This window comes from Sitophilus oryzae, unplaced genomic scaffold, assembly GCF_002938485.1.
Source record: "Sitophilus oryzae breed Bouriz unplaced genomic scaffold, Soryzae_2.0 scaffold_1414_pilon_pilon, whole genome shotgun sequence".
Lineage (NCBI taxonomy): Eukaryota > Metazoa > Arthropoda > Insecta > Coleoptera > Curculionidae > Sitophilus > Sitophilus oryzae.
Window position 1 is genome coordinate 104596 of NW_022146076.1, and position 18712 is coordinate 123307.

The 18712-nt window shown below is 29.8% G+C and overlaps 1 protein-coding gene across 1 annotated transcript in view; it reads left to right on the forward strand.

The window, feature by feature from the left end:
- LOC115876151 overlaps window positions 1–6866 on the forward strand; it is a 57254-nt gene extending 50388 nt beyond the window's left edge. Inside the window, exons 4-6 of the mRNA XM_030891835.1 lie at window positions 3088–3390; window positions 4348–4539; window positions 6109–6866. Of these exons, the coding sequence (XP_030747695.1) occupies window positions 3088–3390; window positions 4348–4539; window positions 6109–6379 (766 nt within the window). The 3' untranslated portion in view covers window positions 6380–6866. The remainder of the gene's footprint in view (window positions 1–3087; window positions 3391–4347; window positions 4540–6108) is intronic.
- The last annotated feature ends 11846 nt before the right edge of the window (window positions 6867–18712 follow it).

Below are 18712 nucleotides of genomic sequence, written 5' to 3' on the forward strand. Positions count from 1 at the left end.
TGTCACTTTCTGGCTTATAATAAAGTTTCAAATGCAACGCTTATATTCAAATTTGTTATGATCTACAACAGTTAAGTAGTAATTGAGACGAATTATAATTCAATTACCGGCTACTACGTTCTTGTTTTAATAGCTCAAAATTCAACAAATAAAATTAAAAATTATTTTAATTGTGAGAGGCTCCCTTATGAGACGCCTATGTACGGCGATTACGGCGCGGCGGAAACAATACCTACCTGTGAAAAGACAAATTCGGGTAATTTGAGCTTATTTTTCCACACATTTGACACTGTCGTACCATATTGAAAATTCGCAGATTCAAAAGTACGTTAAACAAAAGCAAAAACTACTGAAAAACACTGAAAAGTTCACTTCGAACTTGATTCCGACTTCAATCATACCGTAAGCTAAACGTAGTACGTTATAACGGACCAAGGGCCGTCGCGAGGGGTGGTGGGACGGACGGCTCATTTCATTCTGGAAGATTAGCAGCGACGTTGCCAATAGTTCTAGACGTTTCAGCACATTAAACAGTAAACATGTCCTTTAATAGTAACGGATATATCCTCTGATTAATAACATATTATTACGCATGCTTCTTTAAAAATAAACTATTAATTTAATTAAAAAATTGAGATTTATTGTTATCCGGTGAAGGTTTTAAAGTCACCTTTTCTGCAAATCAAACTAAGTAGATAGGCGCAAATTTGAGATGTGGCAATGTCGCCTTCTCTATCTCAGTTGGTTTTTACAGTACGTAGTCAACCTCCGATTGTTTGATCGGGTTAAAATGTAAAATGTGATATCTGTTCTTCCTAAATCTATGAGTCTAACTATAGGTAGAGTGTTGGTAAGTTGCTCCAAGAAAAACGGTAGTTTATATAGAAATGAAATTTTGGGAGCAAATATAGGTTAATTGAAAGCATTTTATAAAAATACATGGAGTTCTACAGGGTGTCCCCAAAAAAAGTTACGCATCAAAGTTGTGTTTTTTGTAATGGAACACCCTATACATATATTATTTTTTTTTGGATACTATGAAAAAATAAGGGTTAAGTTTTATTCAAGAGAGAAATTCATCTGAGAATGTTTTTTTTGTTTTAACTGACACAAAATGATACCTAGTTGTTGAAGTTGAACTAATTTGGCAGCTATGTTGAAGTATCGTCAGTCAGAGTTTATCAAATAATAAACATCTACTGACACTAAATCATAAAAAAGAAAATATCTAGGAAAATCTTTGTTTGAGGAGTAGACAACCTTAATAGTATATTGAAAAGACATGAGTTCCCTTGAATTCATCTGAATTTCCTTCAATTTCATTGAAATATCAGAATAATATATAATATACTGGATGCATGTTCCATTTAAAATAAAAGAGTAACTTGCTTTTAAAGGTCGCGAATGTTAAATATTAATTTTGTCTCACCCTGTATAACTTTATGGGTCAAGTTTTAATTTGATTTAAAGTTCAACAGTTATTTTAACTATATATTAGGCTATACCGGGTAAATTCCAATTTAAGTAGCTTTTATGGAAATTACAAAATTGTACCTCATTTTTAGAAAGCGTTAAAACATGTCAAAAACCTCACATTTTAAATATATACCTCTCTAATATAACTCACTTTTATTTTTCCCCTAGAATAAGAAATTATTTAATTATTTAAAAAACACACAACTTTGATTTGTAACTTTTTTGGGGACACTCTGTGGAAGTCTTTATATTTTTAAAAAATGGTCAGTATTAACCTACCTATTCTCACAAAATTTCATTTCAATACAAACTGTCGTTCTCTGCGTCGTATGAGAGACGCCACCCTGTATTGTAAAATTGTGGTAATGATGTTATTCCTAAACCAATTACATCCACCCCTACTATTTAGCATCGAAACAAAATCCAATATATTTTTTATATAGAGTTATACAGTGTGGTCCGAACTGTATTCCGCAAATTTCGGCAGCATATTCTTCTACATATAAAAATAAGTAAAAAAGTTCGTATAAATGTATGTCCTAAAAATGTTAAGTTTCGGAGACACAGGGTGTAGAAGTTTTATTTTTATTTCGATTTTTCCAAATAATTTCTGAAGTAACCTTAATATTTGGATGAAAACTGGTGTCTCTCTGTGGAATTCTTTGACATGAAAAATTCGATTTTGATGTCAATATGTCTCCTATTTGTAGAGGGCGCCACCTACATGTGTTTTAGCTCTTTTGAAGAGTAATAACTTTTCGTCCGTACCTGTATAAAACTACTGAGTGAAAAAATATACATTTCCGTGACTTTTTACGTAAAAAATATCTCTTGGTAAAAATCGCTACGAGCAACCGTTCTCAAGATATTTTGAATGGAAATAGTCAATGCATGTCATTATTGACAAAAAATAAACATACTGAGTAGATAGTTAGTTGACTGAAATAATAAATTTCAAATCAATCATAATTTTTTCTGCGAAATAATGATGATAAAAAAATTTGTGTTGAAATTTTGACACAAAAACATTTCAGATTTATGATTTCAGTCTAATTACTATTTAGTCAATATCAGTCAATATGTTTAATTTTTGTCAATGATGATAGGTATTGATAGTTTCGATTCCAAATATCTCGATAACTATATTACTTGAAGCGTTTTTTACGAAGAGACCTTTTTTACGTAAAAAACGTCGTAAATGTATATTTTTCTACTCAGTAGTTTTAAACTGGTACGGACGAAAAGTTATTACTCTCCAAACCAGTTAAAAATATGTAGGTGGCGCCCTCTACAAGTAGGAGTCATATTGACATCAAAATCAAATTTCTCATGTCAAAAAACTCCCAGACACCACTTTTCATCCAAATATTGACGTTACTTCATACATTATTTGGAAAAAATCGAGATAAAAATGAAATTTCTACACCCTGTATCTCCCAAACTAAACATTTTAGGACATACATTTATACGAACTTTTTTACTTATTTTTATGTGCAGAATATGCTGCCGAAGTTTCCGGAATACAATTCGGACCACCCTGTAAATTCTTACGCTTAAATTTAATTTTTGATAAATTTTTACTTTAATTAATAAAAGTTGTTTTCTTTTCAGATTAATAGAAACGCTGACCGGTAGACTCGTAGACAACGGCTTGGATCTACCCCAAAACGAGATAACCGACATTGAGTACTGCCTACCCGATCTGGAATCGCTCAACGATTCCGATAGTGCAGTGGTAATGGAGGACGTGGAATACGACAGCGGGTACCACATACCCAAGTTCAGGTCCATGAGCGCAGATGGCGTGACTGTGATGAGGTCCATATCCGATGCCGTCGATCCTAATTTAAAATATACAAGTAGGAGAAGCAATGGATTTTTAAGGAGGCCTGAAATATTAGAAACTGTATATAGGTATGTAAGTGCTACCACCGCAGGAGGATATCGTAAATAACGAATACATACAAATACGCGGGTTTAAATGGCGAGTAAACGAGAAAATTAGTATATAATTATTCTAAAAGTGTTAGAAAGTATAATTTGTGGGAATTCTAAACAAAAAAATAAAAAAGTAAATATTTTGATATTTTCAGAAGGTCTAACTTGCATTATAATTTATTATTCCAGTTAAAAAAAAATTAGATGCTATTTCGGCTATAACGAAATTTTTTAAAGGTACATAATTATAATTTTAGAAGATGTTCATAAAACATTTAATTACTAGTTGATTAAAAAAGTATACCATTAATATTGGAGAAATTATATTTCATCCTCTCATAGTATATGCAAAGGTATATGTCTATTTAGTTTTTTGATTATGTAACGCACTTTGTTTACTCACTTGTTTCGTCGAACTGCTTGAATCCATTTTTGCTATTGATCTAATCGGTGTAAGAAATTATGAAGCTATAAAATGTTGTTTCGGGAGAGTTGAATATCCGGGAAAGTTGAGTTATTAAATGTTATTACACCCAACAACGCCTTAATTACGTTCTCCTTTACGAATTAATAGTTTTTAGGCAATTTTATTAACATTTCTACAAGTTTACAGCTTAAGTTAAACTAAATAACCAAAAATTTCAATCAGGGAGGGCAGATTAATAACTCTTCTAATGAGAAACCTATCGTCGAACCTGCACCAGCGACATTCTCGACATTGTCGACGAGTGTCGATGTGTTGAGGTCGACAATAAAATTCGTGTCGACTCCCAACTCTGCTTTAGAGTTCGATCAAAAATCTATCTTAACATTAAATTATATGGCATGTTTCCCAAAAAAATCAAACAGCTGTCATTTCTACTGCAGATTTTTTCTCTGATTCGCCCCTAATTATATAGATATACTGAATTATAATAATAACTCCCATTACAGTGTGGAAGAAGATGGGGATAATGACAACCTAAAAGAAGAAAAAACTGAAGCCAACAAACGTCGAGAATCGTTTGCCATGAGAGGGAAATCCAACTGTAACATAGGCTCTAACGACGAACACTTAAACGACTCTATCAGGAAGGAATCTTTAGAAGAAAAAGCTTGCAGAGTGCCATCTTTAGGATCACACAGGTGACAAATTTTACTATATAATTATTCTTGTCATTCAGTGAGTCTTCTAAAATTATCCTTAAATTAATATTAGGCACCGTATTTCACAGATTATAAAATTGTAGATCAAAAATTATCTAATAAATAATACTGGGCCAAATAAAGCGATATAGAATTATATTGTCAAAATTGAATAGTTCTAAATATGTTTCTATTAAAACATAATTTCAAAATTTCAATTGAAATGCAATTGATTGTAAAATACTAGACAGAAAATTATCTAGTAAATAATCGCCGGCTAAATAAAATTTTACCGAATTATTTTGGAGTTAAAATTAGACAATTAAGAGAAGCTACAGATGCCGGACCCTGTATATCCATCCCTATTATGTCAGTTCAAAAGAAAAATTGAAAATGTTTTGTTTCTATGCATAATTTGTTTGAACATGAGACACACCTAATTGATATTTTTAGAAACACACATGGTGTTGAGCTTGCTAATATTTAAGGGGGACTTTTTTTGGACTTATTTTAAGAAAAAAACTTTACATGAATGTATGTTCTAAATTTCTTAACTTTTGAGATACAGGGTGTAATTTTTTTAATGTTTTTATATATCTGATGGTATTATGGGTATCTTTATGGAATTGGAGACACGTTTTGTATGCATCAAAATGCATTTGTTAACGTGCAAAAAATATTTGTTCAACAGAAGAAAAATTGAAAATGTTTTGTTTCTATGCATAATTTGTTTGAATATGAAACACACTTTATTGATATTCTTAGAAACATACACGGTGTTGAGCATGATAATATTTAAGGGGGATTTATTATTTTAACTTTTGAGATACAGGGTGGTATTTTTAATTTTTTTTATATCTGTTATTATAGGTATCTTTATAAAATTTGATACAAGTCTTGTATGCATCAAAATGCATTTGTCGATGTGCAAAAAATATTTGTGGTATCTCTTAATTCCAGCCGATGCAGAAACGATTTCCACACCAATATCTATCTACCCACCCATCATTGTCAAATGTAATTTGTTGTGCTATCTACACAATTAGATTATAGTACCTACGCTAGTGTCCCCTTAATATATTTTTGTAATTTAAAACTGGTTCGAATGAGGCAAAAGCCTAACGCTTTGACCTAACGTTTAAAAAATACAATTTGACATTGACAAAATTATAGGATGACAACTTAAGGTACGTTGGCATTTGCCTGGTTTTGCATTGTTACCTGTTCAGTTTTAATTTAAAAATAGATGCAGTTTTTCTTAAATTACTTAAAATCGGCTTGTCCAAAATTGTTTAAATTTGGTATGAGTATTCAACACTCACAACTTTAAAAAAACCTATTTACGATTTAGCTGTAAAATTAATAGAGCAGCTAATATTTGGACAGTTCAAAATTTGCATGGGATATGTTTCTAACAACGACGCGCCACTCGGTATATTATTGACATACAAGAAATGTGAATATTAAATAGAACAAAATATTTTTTGGGGGAAGGCATATACTACGAGTATTTTCTAATCTAATTCTAGACACTTATTGTATTGCATTTAACTATTTTCCTTGTTCCAGATCACATGATCATGACGATCACAGTCCCGATGAAGACGACGAAGACCGCGATCGAGACCACCAAAAAACCAACACCAATCAAGTGAAAACGTACAACCGAGTCATGTCCAACCACCGATCAGTTACAAAACCGAAAGACGTAAAGTACAAGCGAATCAACAAGGCCAAATCGAAAAGCTTGGAGGAATTGAGGGGCAGATTAAAAAACTGGGTAGAACAAGGCAGCAAACTACCAGGAATAACATTAGAACACAGCCAAAGTTATGCTTAAGGATGATTTCCGATTGTAACTATTGTTCTTAGTAGATTAGGTAGTTTTTGAAAACGTTTGTCAATATATTGTCAAATTATTTGAGAGCCAGATGATGTTAGAGTTCTGGTAAATGCTGTAAATATGTACCCCAAGTATAATTCTCAATTATATTATAAAAATAGACAGTGAGACTACAAAGAGTATATTTCCTAAAACACTGACTATTCAACAGAGCTGATTTAGAAGTTTATTTAACTGTTCAAACCAAAGGTTCTAACCCTCAGTAAATCAACACACACAAAAACAGTAACAAAATTTCTTTCATATTATTACATGTTATGGGGTGTACAGGGTGAGTCAACGAAAAAGTCCATTATCTAATTTGTTTCGAGATTTACAAAAAAAAATGTTAAATATAAAAGTTATAGGGAAGATTAAGATACACATTTTAAAATTATTATAGGTTATACAGGGTGCTTCAAAAAAGTGTGGCAAAACTTTTTTATATACAGGGTTGTTCACCACATACGACACGGAGTATTGTAGCTAAACGATTAGATTTTTACAAATTGTAAGTTTTGGGTTCGTTGAAGGACTATTAGAGCTACAATTTAAAAATATTTTTACAAGATACAGAGGGTCCCAAATAAATAAAAAATATCAAAGTTGTATTTTTTTTTAAATAGAACACCCTGTATATTATTACATTTTTAGTTTCTACGATTAAAATAAAGGTAAATTACCGTCTTTAAAATATTTTCAATTTTTTAAAATTGCAGTTAACATTTTAAGGCTTCATTTCTCCGAGGGTTTCAAAGTTTTCAATGCTAAATATTTACTGAAGTTTATTTTTTGATCAGTTATTGTGTTGCAATAATAAACATTATACTACCTTATACAGAGTATCTAAAAATTTATTTTAAATAATTACTAGCTTTAAACGGCAATAACTTGTTTAATTTTAATGGAACGACCTATATGTTTTATGATAATCAGATGCACAATTAAATTGTCTATCAAATTGTATTATACCATTTTTACCTATCTCTTCAAGTTTCCGTAGAAAATGCATTTTCTTGTAATTTAGAACTCATTTATCAATATACCCATGGAATACTGACATTTTAGATTATTTTCAAAGATGTACCAAATTTTTAAAGAGTACAGACACTAATATTGTCGATATAGTTCCATTATTTCATTAAAAAATAATTAAAAAAAACTGTTTAAATACCGTATGATCGAAAAAAAAACGGCGTTCAGTTGGCTTGGAAATGACGATCGATGACATTTCCCATATATTTTTACATATAAAATGACAGCGATGTTTATTTCATAGCCATCGTTGACGCCGTTTTTATTCGATCATATGGTATTTGTTAAATAGGACCAATTAATATGATTCCAGTATTCAAACTGCATTAATTGACTGTTTGCGTTGATTAATAATAATTGCTCGAAACACCAAAAAATTAACTTGGTATGTGTATTAGACAGTGTGGTAAAAAGTAACACCTTAAAAATGATATTTCATTTTTTGACAAATGTTTATTTATTACAACAGAGACGTTCATTTACATAACTTATTATTATATTGATTTCTGATTCAAATCCACATTGATTAAGAATAATTTATTAACTAACACAATTAAGTATGTAATTAATTAGTATTTGGGCGGAAATAATGGTGGTATGTTTAATTAATGATATACTCTTTTATAAAGATTTAAATAGTTTTCTTTTTGCATACAAATGGGCTAGTACGTACTAGCCTGTACATTTTGTACATTTTTTGCTTTAAAAACAATCTAAAATGTCAATATTCCATGGGTATATTAATAAATGAGCTATAAATTATAAGTAAATGCATTTTCTACGAAAACTTGAAGGGATAGATAAAAAGTGGCATAATACAATTCGATAGACAATTAAATTGTGCATCTTATTCTCCTAAAATATACAGGGCATTCCATTTAAATTAAACAAGTTATTGCCGTTTAAAGCTAGACATTATTTAAAATAAATTTGTAGACACTCTGTATGAGGTAGTATTATTTTTATTATTGCAACACAATAACTGATCAATAAATAAACTTCAGTAAATATTTATCATTAAAAACTTTGATACCCTCGGAGAAATGAAGTCTTAAAATTTTTACTGCAATTTTACAAAATTGAAAATATTTCAAAAACGGTAAGGTTTAAGTGTAATAAACCTTAATCAAATTTACCTTTATTTTAATCGTAAAAACTAAAAATGTAATAATATACAGGGTGTTCCATTTAAAAAAATACAACTTTGATATTTTTTACTTATTTGGGACACTCTGTATCTTGTAAAATTATTTTTAAATTGTACCCCTAATAGTCCCAAAATATTGTAAAAAGGTATCTTGTAAAAAGGTATCTTGTAAAAATAATTTTTAATTGTAGCTCTAATAGTCCTTCAACGAACCCAAAACTTAAAATTTGTAAAAATCCAATCGTTTAGCTACAATACTCCGTATCGTATATGGTGAACAACCCTGTATAATGTTAAATACCTAAAGTGAATAGTTTTTGTACTATTTAAATTTGTTAAATTGTACAAATGTTAAATTGCAGTATGTTAAAAAATTGTCAGTGGTTAGGTTCAAAATTTAGGAGGAGAGTTTTATAATATAGTTTATATATGAAAAAAAGATATAGATAAAATAGAAGATATCAAAAAATTTCATGCAGGCCTGTTTTAATCGTTTGAGGTAAAACAAAGTATTTACAAGAACTCTAACACATCTTTCTTTAAACAATTGAAAAATGTGACATTAATGTAACAGATATTGTAAATAATATAATTATTGCTTTTCTCGCCTGCATTCAATGGCAAACAATTAACCACTTGCCTAAAGATTGTTTTCTGGTGTAATCTCCATTGAGAAACATAACACACCACCTACTGTAACAGAGCCAAAGGCTTTTTTCACTCAAAGATGTATAAAAATTTGTAATTTATAAGAAATTTTAAATATGTACGTATTATATTTTAATGGTTTTTGAGACCTGGTAAATACCTACCAAATCAAAAAAGGAGAAAAATATTAAACAATATTGTAGAGACAATCATAATGTTTAAAAAGGTTGTGATGGTACATTGTATATAATCAAAGAATAAGCATTAATTCTAAATTAAGATAAACGTGCTGAGAAGTTAAAAAACGAGCACTTAGATTAATATAATTAGTGTTTACATTATTGTATATCTAGATATTCATAAAACACTACTAATTTTTTTGTGTACCTAAATTAAACTCACATTAGGTTTGTTCCAACTCCAAGTTTTAGAACGGTTCTGGAACCAACAAACCTATTTTTCATTTCACAGCAGAACTGCAAGCTCACAGAAAACTTAAGTCTTTTTTGATTTAAATCATTTTGATGACTTACGTCATTTGATTTTAAGTCATTTTTTGAAAGCTTAAGCCTTAGAATTTAAGTCTTTTTCAAAATGATTTGTGATTTAAATTTTTATTACAAAATAGAAAAAGATTTAAGTCTTTATATAAAAGGCTTAAGTCAGATGTTTATATTTTTTTTATACATTTTTGACAGCAGCATTCCTTTTTAAACTGTTAGGCGGCAGCCAAGCAGCAGAATAAAAAAAACAATGCTCAATACCACTACCAAATAAAGCGTTAGTTTTTCGGAACCGGCCTTGATTATTTGTCGTGTTACGCGTGCGTAGTGAGTCTGTTGTCTTTCAAGTGAATCCCCGGCTCCGTTATGTAGCCCGAAAGACGAACGAAAGAAATTTATCTCGAATATATTGAAGAGTACTTTAAAATCCTGTAGCCCTTAGCTTATGCTATCGATATATTATATAGTGATCAAAACACATGACCCCTTTTTAGATATACAGTGTGTCAATTTTAAAACTTCCCACCCTTAATATCTTTCTTGCAGTTAAAAATATGAAAAATTGGAAAGACAAGTCAATTTTATTTGGGGACATCTACCCCTCCTAAAGGGCTGAAAGAAAAAGGCCAAAAATATTCATTTTAAGTGTCCCCCTTACAAATAAAATTGACATGTCTTTCCAATTTTTCATATTTTTAACTGCAAGAAAGATATTAAGGGTGGGAAGTTTTAAAATTGACACACTGTATATTCGATGACATTTAAACTTTGTACTGGTTTCTTTGTACTACAAATTTTGTAGTACAAAATCGGTTAAATTTTATAAAAAAACATAATTTTGTGTTTGTAGATGTTCTGAAAATTAACCGTTTTATTTTGTGTGGTTTTAGTCTCATCTGTACAGGGTGAGTCAACAATAGAGTAACCATTATCTCATTTGTTTCAAGGTTTACAAAAAAATGTTTAATATAAAAGTTATAGGGATGGTTAAGATACACATTTTAAAATTATTATAGAGTATACAAGATGCTTCAAAAAAGTGTGGCGGCTATAACATATGTTTTTTTAAATGCAACACCCTATTTTTTATTTTATTTTTAGATTCTGCGTAAAATTCCATAACTTTTTATATATAATGTTATATACCTACAATTAATAGTTTTTATAACATTTCAATTTGTTTAAACAAATGATAAATTGCAGCGTGGTGCCATTGTTTCTGAAGATGGAGTACCAAAATTTGGTAGGACAGTTTTATAAAGATGAAAAAAAAAGATATATGTAAAGATATTTTAGTTAAATGATACAGGGGGTTCAAAATATATTTATGAATTTCAACTACTTAAAATTAAAAAATCTCAAATTTTTTAAATGGGACACCCTATATATTATCATTTTTTCTGATAGTTTGAACAAAAGTCTTCAACTTTTATTAAGTATGTCATATCCCTATTTTTAATAGTTTGCGATTTATTCCCTTTTTTTTCTATTTTTACCCATATTTTAAATACAATTACCCTATATAATCATAGTTGCCATGACAAAACAAAGCTACTTATTACTTACCTTTAACAAGTAGCTTCATAATTAGTTACAATTGCTGGTATTAGTTAAAATTAATTAACTTTACTCAAGTAAACTAAATCGCAGTAGTGAATTTCTTGGTGTATTTCTATATTATGAAAGATGACACTTGGGATTTTTCGTCGGCGCGAATAGCCACAGATTAGGGTAATACTAGATTACCTAATTGCTGAAGACTACTGATATATGAATTTTCTTCGACATACAGTAAAGTTTTTTCTCATAGTAATTCTGGTTTATAATTCATTTGGTAAAGCCAATATTACTACTGCCGCGAAACCGTCCCATTACACACTGAAGATGTTTTCTAGATAATATACATCTATCCTTATAGTAGTTAGCAAAGTACTGTATAATATATAGTACTGAACCAAAAAATGTGGTTTTCTAAGCTTGTCCATGTATATCAATCACATTGACTAATTCATTTCAAGAAAATCTGTAACTATTATCTCTACCATTTATACTTATTACAGCAAATTAAACTAAAATTCAAATTTTGTTTTTAACTTGCTTAACAGACATGAAATTGTGATAATTATTACTTTTTGTCATGGCAACTATGATGTTATAGCGCAATTGTATTAAAATATGGGTAAAAATAGAAAAAATTGGAATAAATCGCAAACTGATAAAAATAGGTATATGACATTCTTGATAAAAGTTGAAGAGTTTGGTAAAATCTATCAGAAAAAATGATAATATATAGGGAGTACCATTTAAAAACATTGAAATTCCTTAATTTTAAGTAGTTGAAATTCCTAAATATATTTTGAACACCCTGTAACATCTAACTAAAATATCTTTACATAGGTCTTTTCCTATATCTCTATAAAATTCTCCTACCAAATTTTAGTTGTCCAATTTCAGAATCAATGCCATCATTGACAATTTTTTAACCCACTGCAATCTAACATTTGTTTAAACAAATTTAAATATAACAAAAACTATTAATTTTAGGTATACAACATTATATATAAAAATGTTATGGAATTTTACGCAAAATCTAAAAATAAAATAAAAAATAAGGTGTTGCATTTAAAAAAACATATGTTATGTTCGCCACATTTTTTTTGACGCACCCTGTATACTGTATAATAATTTTAAAATGTGTATCTTAATCATCTCTATAACTTTTATATTTAATATTTTTTGTAAACCTCGAAACAAATGAGATAATGGACTTTACTCTATCGTTGACTCACCCTGTACCTACAATAAATTAATATTATGATACTTAGTAAGAAAATCGCCTAATTGGTAATACAAGAAAATTAATATTAACATTTATAAAAAAGTACTTAAATTGAATTCTGCTTGTCCTGACTTGTAGATAATTATATTGATGTAAGTCATTTTACTGACTTGACTTGCAGATCATCATAATTTAAGTCAAAAATATAGACTTATGTCATAAAAATGTCTTAAATAACGTCATATTGATTTAAGTCTTTACAAAAATGACTTGACTTGAAATAAAATGATTTAAGTCAAAGACTAAAGACTTAAATTATTTGAACTTTATGTTGAATTTGACTTAATTAAATCGCTTTGATTTTAGAAATGACTTAAGACTAAATATTTTTTAAACGTTGCAGCTCTGTTTCAGAAGATTGAAATTGGGAGTGACTTAGCAAATTAATGGTTGTGTTATACATCAATTAATAGTTCATTTGCTTAATTATAATATAACAAAAAAACAACGTGTAGATAATTTCTAAAAATTCACATAAAATAGGGCCTAAACCTTAACATTCCGTATATATTTTTTGGTAAGCTAAAACTTGATATAGTTCCTTCTAGATTAGATTTTATATTTAATATATACAAATAATGCTTCGTTGTGACATTTCGTCAATCTGATATATAAAAAAATATGTGTAATATAAGGCGTATAGGATTAAGCAAGTTTTCCTGTGGATATAACCAAAGCTGTATATGACGTCCGTGTGAATTAAACAAAAATGTAAATTGACAAATAAATGCAATATATAAAAAAAATTGACTTTTATTGATAAATTTTTAACCAAATACGGGGTCTCCTATGTTCGTGTGATCTATTGGGTCCCTCGTTTATGAATGAGAATACAGGGACACATAATACTTAATTGTTTCCATTTACCATGCCACCAAACAGTGCCGCGCCACATATTTTTCTTAATTTAGCTGCTTGAAGAGGCTTATTTATATTTTTGATAAACGTTTTGACTACGCCTATGGTGTATGCTGCTTGTTTAGGTGGTAGGATACTAATTAATTACAAAAAAAAGTATTAAAATATTAACAAAAGGTCAAAAAACTATATAGTATCGACGTATAGTACATATCAAGTACATATGTATATCAGAAAAATAATTAGGAAATTCCATAAGAAAACGCTAAAAAGGTGGAGTGGACGGTTTATTTACCTATGAATCGTAACTCCTGACTCTTTCTTATCGTTGTGGCTTTTACACTTCAAAGGCTGAACAAATCACCATTGTAATACAGAGTGGGCCACTGAAAACTTACAATGGCTATAATTTTTAAACCAAAAAAGATATCAAAAAAATAAAAAATACCGTTTCTATAATATCGAGGGGGAATACATAAGACGTATTTTTTGAACCACCCCGACCTACCCCTTAGGCGGCACCCCTACTCACTTGAAAATCTTAAATGGCCACACCCCACTTATGGCACCTTTTTGGAAAGCTCATGAAAAATGCTAAACGATGATCATAAAATTTTGAGGGTGAAATTGAAAAACTACCCCTTACACGAAAAACTAGGCGGACATTAATAAAAAAAGTGATTTCTTCAGCATAAGTTACAAATTGGGACCCAGCTAAATGAAGCAAATAAGGTATTTTTCAAACCACCCCGACCCACCCCTAGATACCACCCCCTCACTTCTAATCTCAAGATAGATACCCCACTTGTAACACTTCTTTGGAAAGCTAATTGAAATTGCTAAACGATGGTCATACAGACTTTAATTTAATTACTGGTAAGTAGTGATAAGGAATATAGGTGTGACTGTGGTGTGTTTCTCTCACATTTTGGAAAGTATCTCTCGGAATATTTCGACATGCTTCAGTTATACTCTGACCCAATTCTTGCAACGAACCTGGTTTTGTCTTGTAGACTATGGATTTAGTTTAACCCCACAAGAAAAAGTCTACAAGTGGGGTATCGCTATCTTGAGATTAGAAGTGAGGGGGTGGGTCGGGTTGGTTTGAAAAATACCTCATTTGCCTCATTTAGCTGGGTCCCAATTTGTAACTTATGCTGAAAAAATCACTTTTTTCATTAATGTCCACCTAATTTTTCGTGTAAGGGGTAGTTTTTCAATTTCACCCTAAAAACTTTATAATCATCGTTTAGCATTTTTCATGGGCTTTCCAAAAAGGCGCCACAAGTGGGTGCCATTTAAGATTTTCAATTAAATAGGGGTGCCGCCTAAGGGGTAGGTCGGGGTGGTTCAAACAATACGTCGTATGTATTCCCCCTCGATATTATAGAAACGGTATTTTTTATTTTTTTGATATCTTTTTTGGTTTAAAAATTATCGCCATTGTAAATTTTCACTGACCCACCCTGTATAATAAAGCCTATATAAAGTTCATTACACACAACTGACTATTAAAAATCGCTAAAATTGTCGTTGGTGACACATCCGTTCCTCCAAAAAAATGGCCCCTAACAACACCAAATTCTGGTTCAGCGTGCATATGGGCGTTACTTGTCCATGTATTCGTTTATATCCAATCAGTTTTATTTTTTTAATGTTTTTCCACGTAAATGAGATATACCGGGTGCGTCTCAAAAGTGGCTCACTCCTATAACTTTTTTATTTTTTCAGTTAAAAAAACGAGATTTGGTATGTTAGTATATGACATAAATTAGGATTGATTGACGTATTCAATTGTTTTCGGTCACTTCCTGTTTCACCGGAAATGACTACAACTTTTGATTTTTAAATGGCAGCCTCGGTATTTTTAAACGGTTTTATTTAGCTCGACCCGTACGGTATTTATTTATTTGTTTGTTTATTTGGGTCAAAATTAGAAATTGAAATTTAAGTACCTTCCTGTTGTCAGATTGATCTGAAATTTGGTACACACCTTTAGTTCCGATGACAATACAATATAGTAATATCAATATCATTGTAAATCTAAGATGGCCGCCGGTACAAAATGGCGGATTTCATATTTTTCCACAACCCCCTCAATATCGGTCAAGCCGTTTCGGGGATGGTAACAAAAAATTTAAAAAAACAACCCCTATTAAAAAATAGGGGGATGATGGTAGAACGGTGAAAATTTTGGGTCCTTTGTATTTTTTAATGCAAAATAAAAAAATTAAAAAAAACAACCCCAATTAAAAAATAGGGGGATGATGGTAGATCGGTGAAAATTTTGGGTCCTTTGTATTTTTTAATGCAAAATAAAAAAAATAAAAATATATTTTTTTCAAAATATTAAAAAATTGGAATGGGCTACCCTTATCACTTAAGGGTATAAAAAATAGATAACAAACTATTTTCAGACCTACTCAATATACATAATAAAATTTTATCAAAATCGGTTAAGCCGTTTCGGAGATGGTAACAAAAAACTTAAAAAAAAAACAACTCCTATTAAAAAATAGGGGATGATTGTAGAACGGTGAAAATTTAGGGTTGTTTGTATTTTTTAATGCCAAATAAAAAAAATTAAAATTTTTTTTTTTCAAAAAATAAAAAAAATGGGGGTGGGCTACCCTTAACACTTAAGGGTATAGAAAATAGATAACAAACTATTTTCAGACCTACTCAATATACATAATAAAATGTCATCAAAATCGGCCAAGCCGTTTCGGAGATGGTAACAAAAAAACATCCCCTATTAGAAAATAGGGGATGATTTAACGGTGAAAATTTAGAGTTGTTTGTATTTTTTAAGGCCAAATAAAAAAAATATTTTTTTTTCCAAAAATAAAAAAATGAGGGTGGGCTACCCTCTCGACTACCCTTATCACTTAAGGGTATAAGAATAGATAACAACCTATTCTTAGACGTACTGAATATACATATAAAATTTTATCAAAATCGGTTAAGCCGTTTCGGAGATGGTAACAAAAAACTTAAAAAAACAACCCCTATTAAAAAATAGGGGATGATGGTAGAACGGTGAAAATTTAAGGTTGTTTGTATTTTTTAATGCCAAATAAAAAAAATTAAAATATTTTTTTTTCAAAAAATAAAAAAAATGGGGGTGGTCTCCCCTTATCACTTAAGGGTATAAAAATTATATAACAACCTATTTTCAGACCTACTCAATATACATATAAAATTTCATCAAAATCGGCCAAGCCGTTTCGGATCTGACAACAAAAAAAAAAATAAAAAAACAACCCCTATTAAAAATAGGGGATGATAGCAGAACGGTGAAAATTTAGGGTTGTTTGTATTTCTTAATGCCAAATAAAAAAATAAAAACAATTTTTTCTTTTCAAAAACTAAAATAAAATGAGGGTGGGCTACCCTCTCGGCTACCCTTATCAGTTATGGGTATAAAAATAGATAACCTATTCTTAGACGTACTGAATATACATATAAAATTTTATCAAAATCGGTTAAGCCGTTTCGGAGATGGTAACAAAAAATTAAAAAAACAACCCCTATTAAAAAATAGGGGATGAAGGTAGAACGGTGAAAATTTAGTGTTGTTTGTATTTTTTAATGCCAAATAAAAAAAAATAAAAATATTTTTTTTTCACAAAATAAAAAATGGGGGTGGATTACCCTTATCACTTAAGGGTATAAAAAATATATAACTACTTATTCTCAGACCTACTGAATATACATATAAAATTTCATCAAAATCGGTCAAGCCCTTTCGGAGGAGTACGGTAACCAAAACTGTAACACGGGAATTATATAAAATCATATTATATGTAAACTGCGGAGTGCGGAGAACGGAAAGACTGATTATAGCAATAGATAAAATTTAAAACTATAATTTAAAACTATTCAAGAAAGTACACACAAAACAAGGCAACGCCGCGCGTCTATTCGTTCAATTCCGAGCAAAATAGCGAGGCCCCACGAAGTTGGGCCCCCGCTCGCCAAAGCGAGGCCCCATCGACAGGTCAGATTTTGATGCGAGACGAGACTTCTAGGGTATTAAGATATTCTTTGATCATACTCCAATATTTTGTCCGCATTCTTGAAACTCCTTTCATAGACACAGATCCAGTAGACACACTCTACGTAGAAACTATTGATTTTTGTAGTTGTGAAGTCAGAAGTACCAATCCGATCTTGATAATATCAATGACATCCGCGTATTGAAAAAATGTGCGCATTTTTTTCACTTTTTCTAAAATGTCGGTAAGGGAAAATTATAACACAAAAGACTGTTTTAGAATTTTCTTATTAGCACAACACTTTGATTAGCGCGTAAAAAAATATAAAAAAATCGAAAATACCGTAGCTATATGCTCATAAATATAAAATTTTACAACGTAAAAAATCCAAATTAAACATAATTCTAATCGCAAATTAAAAAAAAATGTATGTATGCAAAAACTCTTACCCAAACAGTTGTGTACACTTGCCATACAAATACAACATTCCTATAGTTAAAAGTTTACTACACATGATCAATCGATTTTCAAATCATAAACTTGCTTTAAAATTTCAGTTTTACCCTATTATAAAGATATCAGAATCATAAAAAGATATGTTGATTTTAAAAGGAAAATCTACTGATCACATTCTAATTTTCCCAGAGAGCAATTTTTTAAGACAATACCTACAAAAAAGTTACAAATATCACAGAACAGTTGCCAAACTTCTTAAAAAGTATCATTGAAATGTTTTTACAATAACTTTGATGTAAACAAATATACGTTTTAAGTTCCTTTAGTTTTTTTTTGTAGATATTGAAAATTTATGGAAATAATTAACAAATAATATTAAACAAAGATATTAGTATTTAAATATGACTACAGCTATTATTCTAAAAAATGTTATTGCTTAATAACATAATAATTAGGCTTTCTAAATATATTTAAAATGATTAAATAATATAAAGAAAAACAATATATATTTCCTTATATTAAAAATTAATAGAAGAAAATACAAAATATTGTTAAAGTTAAAGTAAAAGCGACAAAAAAAATAACGTAGTACTAAACAATTTAAGTAATTATTATATTTTCTGTTGGTACCAGTCATTTCTACCTTTTTCTTCACTAATAAAGCAAATGAGAACGAGACAGTTATTGTGAAAATTTTTAAAAAAATAAAGGTTTACGACTAATAAACTAATTACCCAATTATAAGTAAATAATTTAAGATAAAAAAAATAATAAATATAATGAAAAATGCTTTTTAAAAAAAGTAAA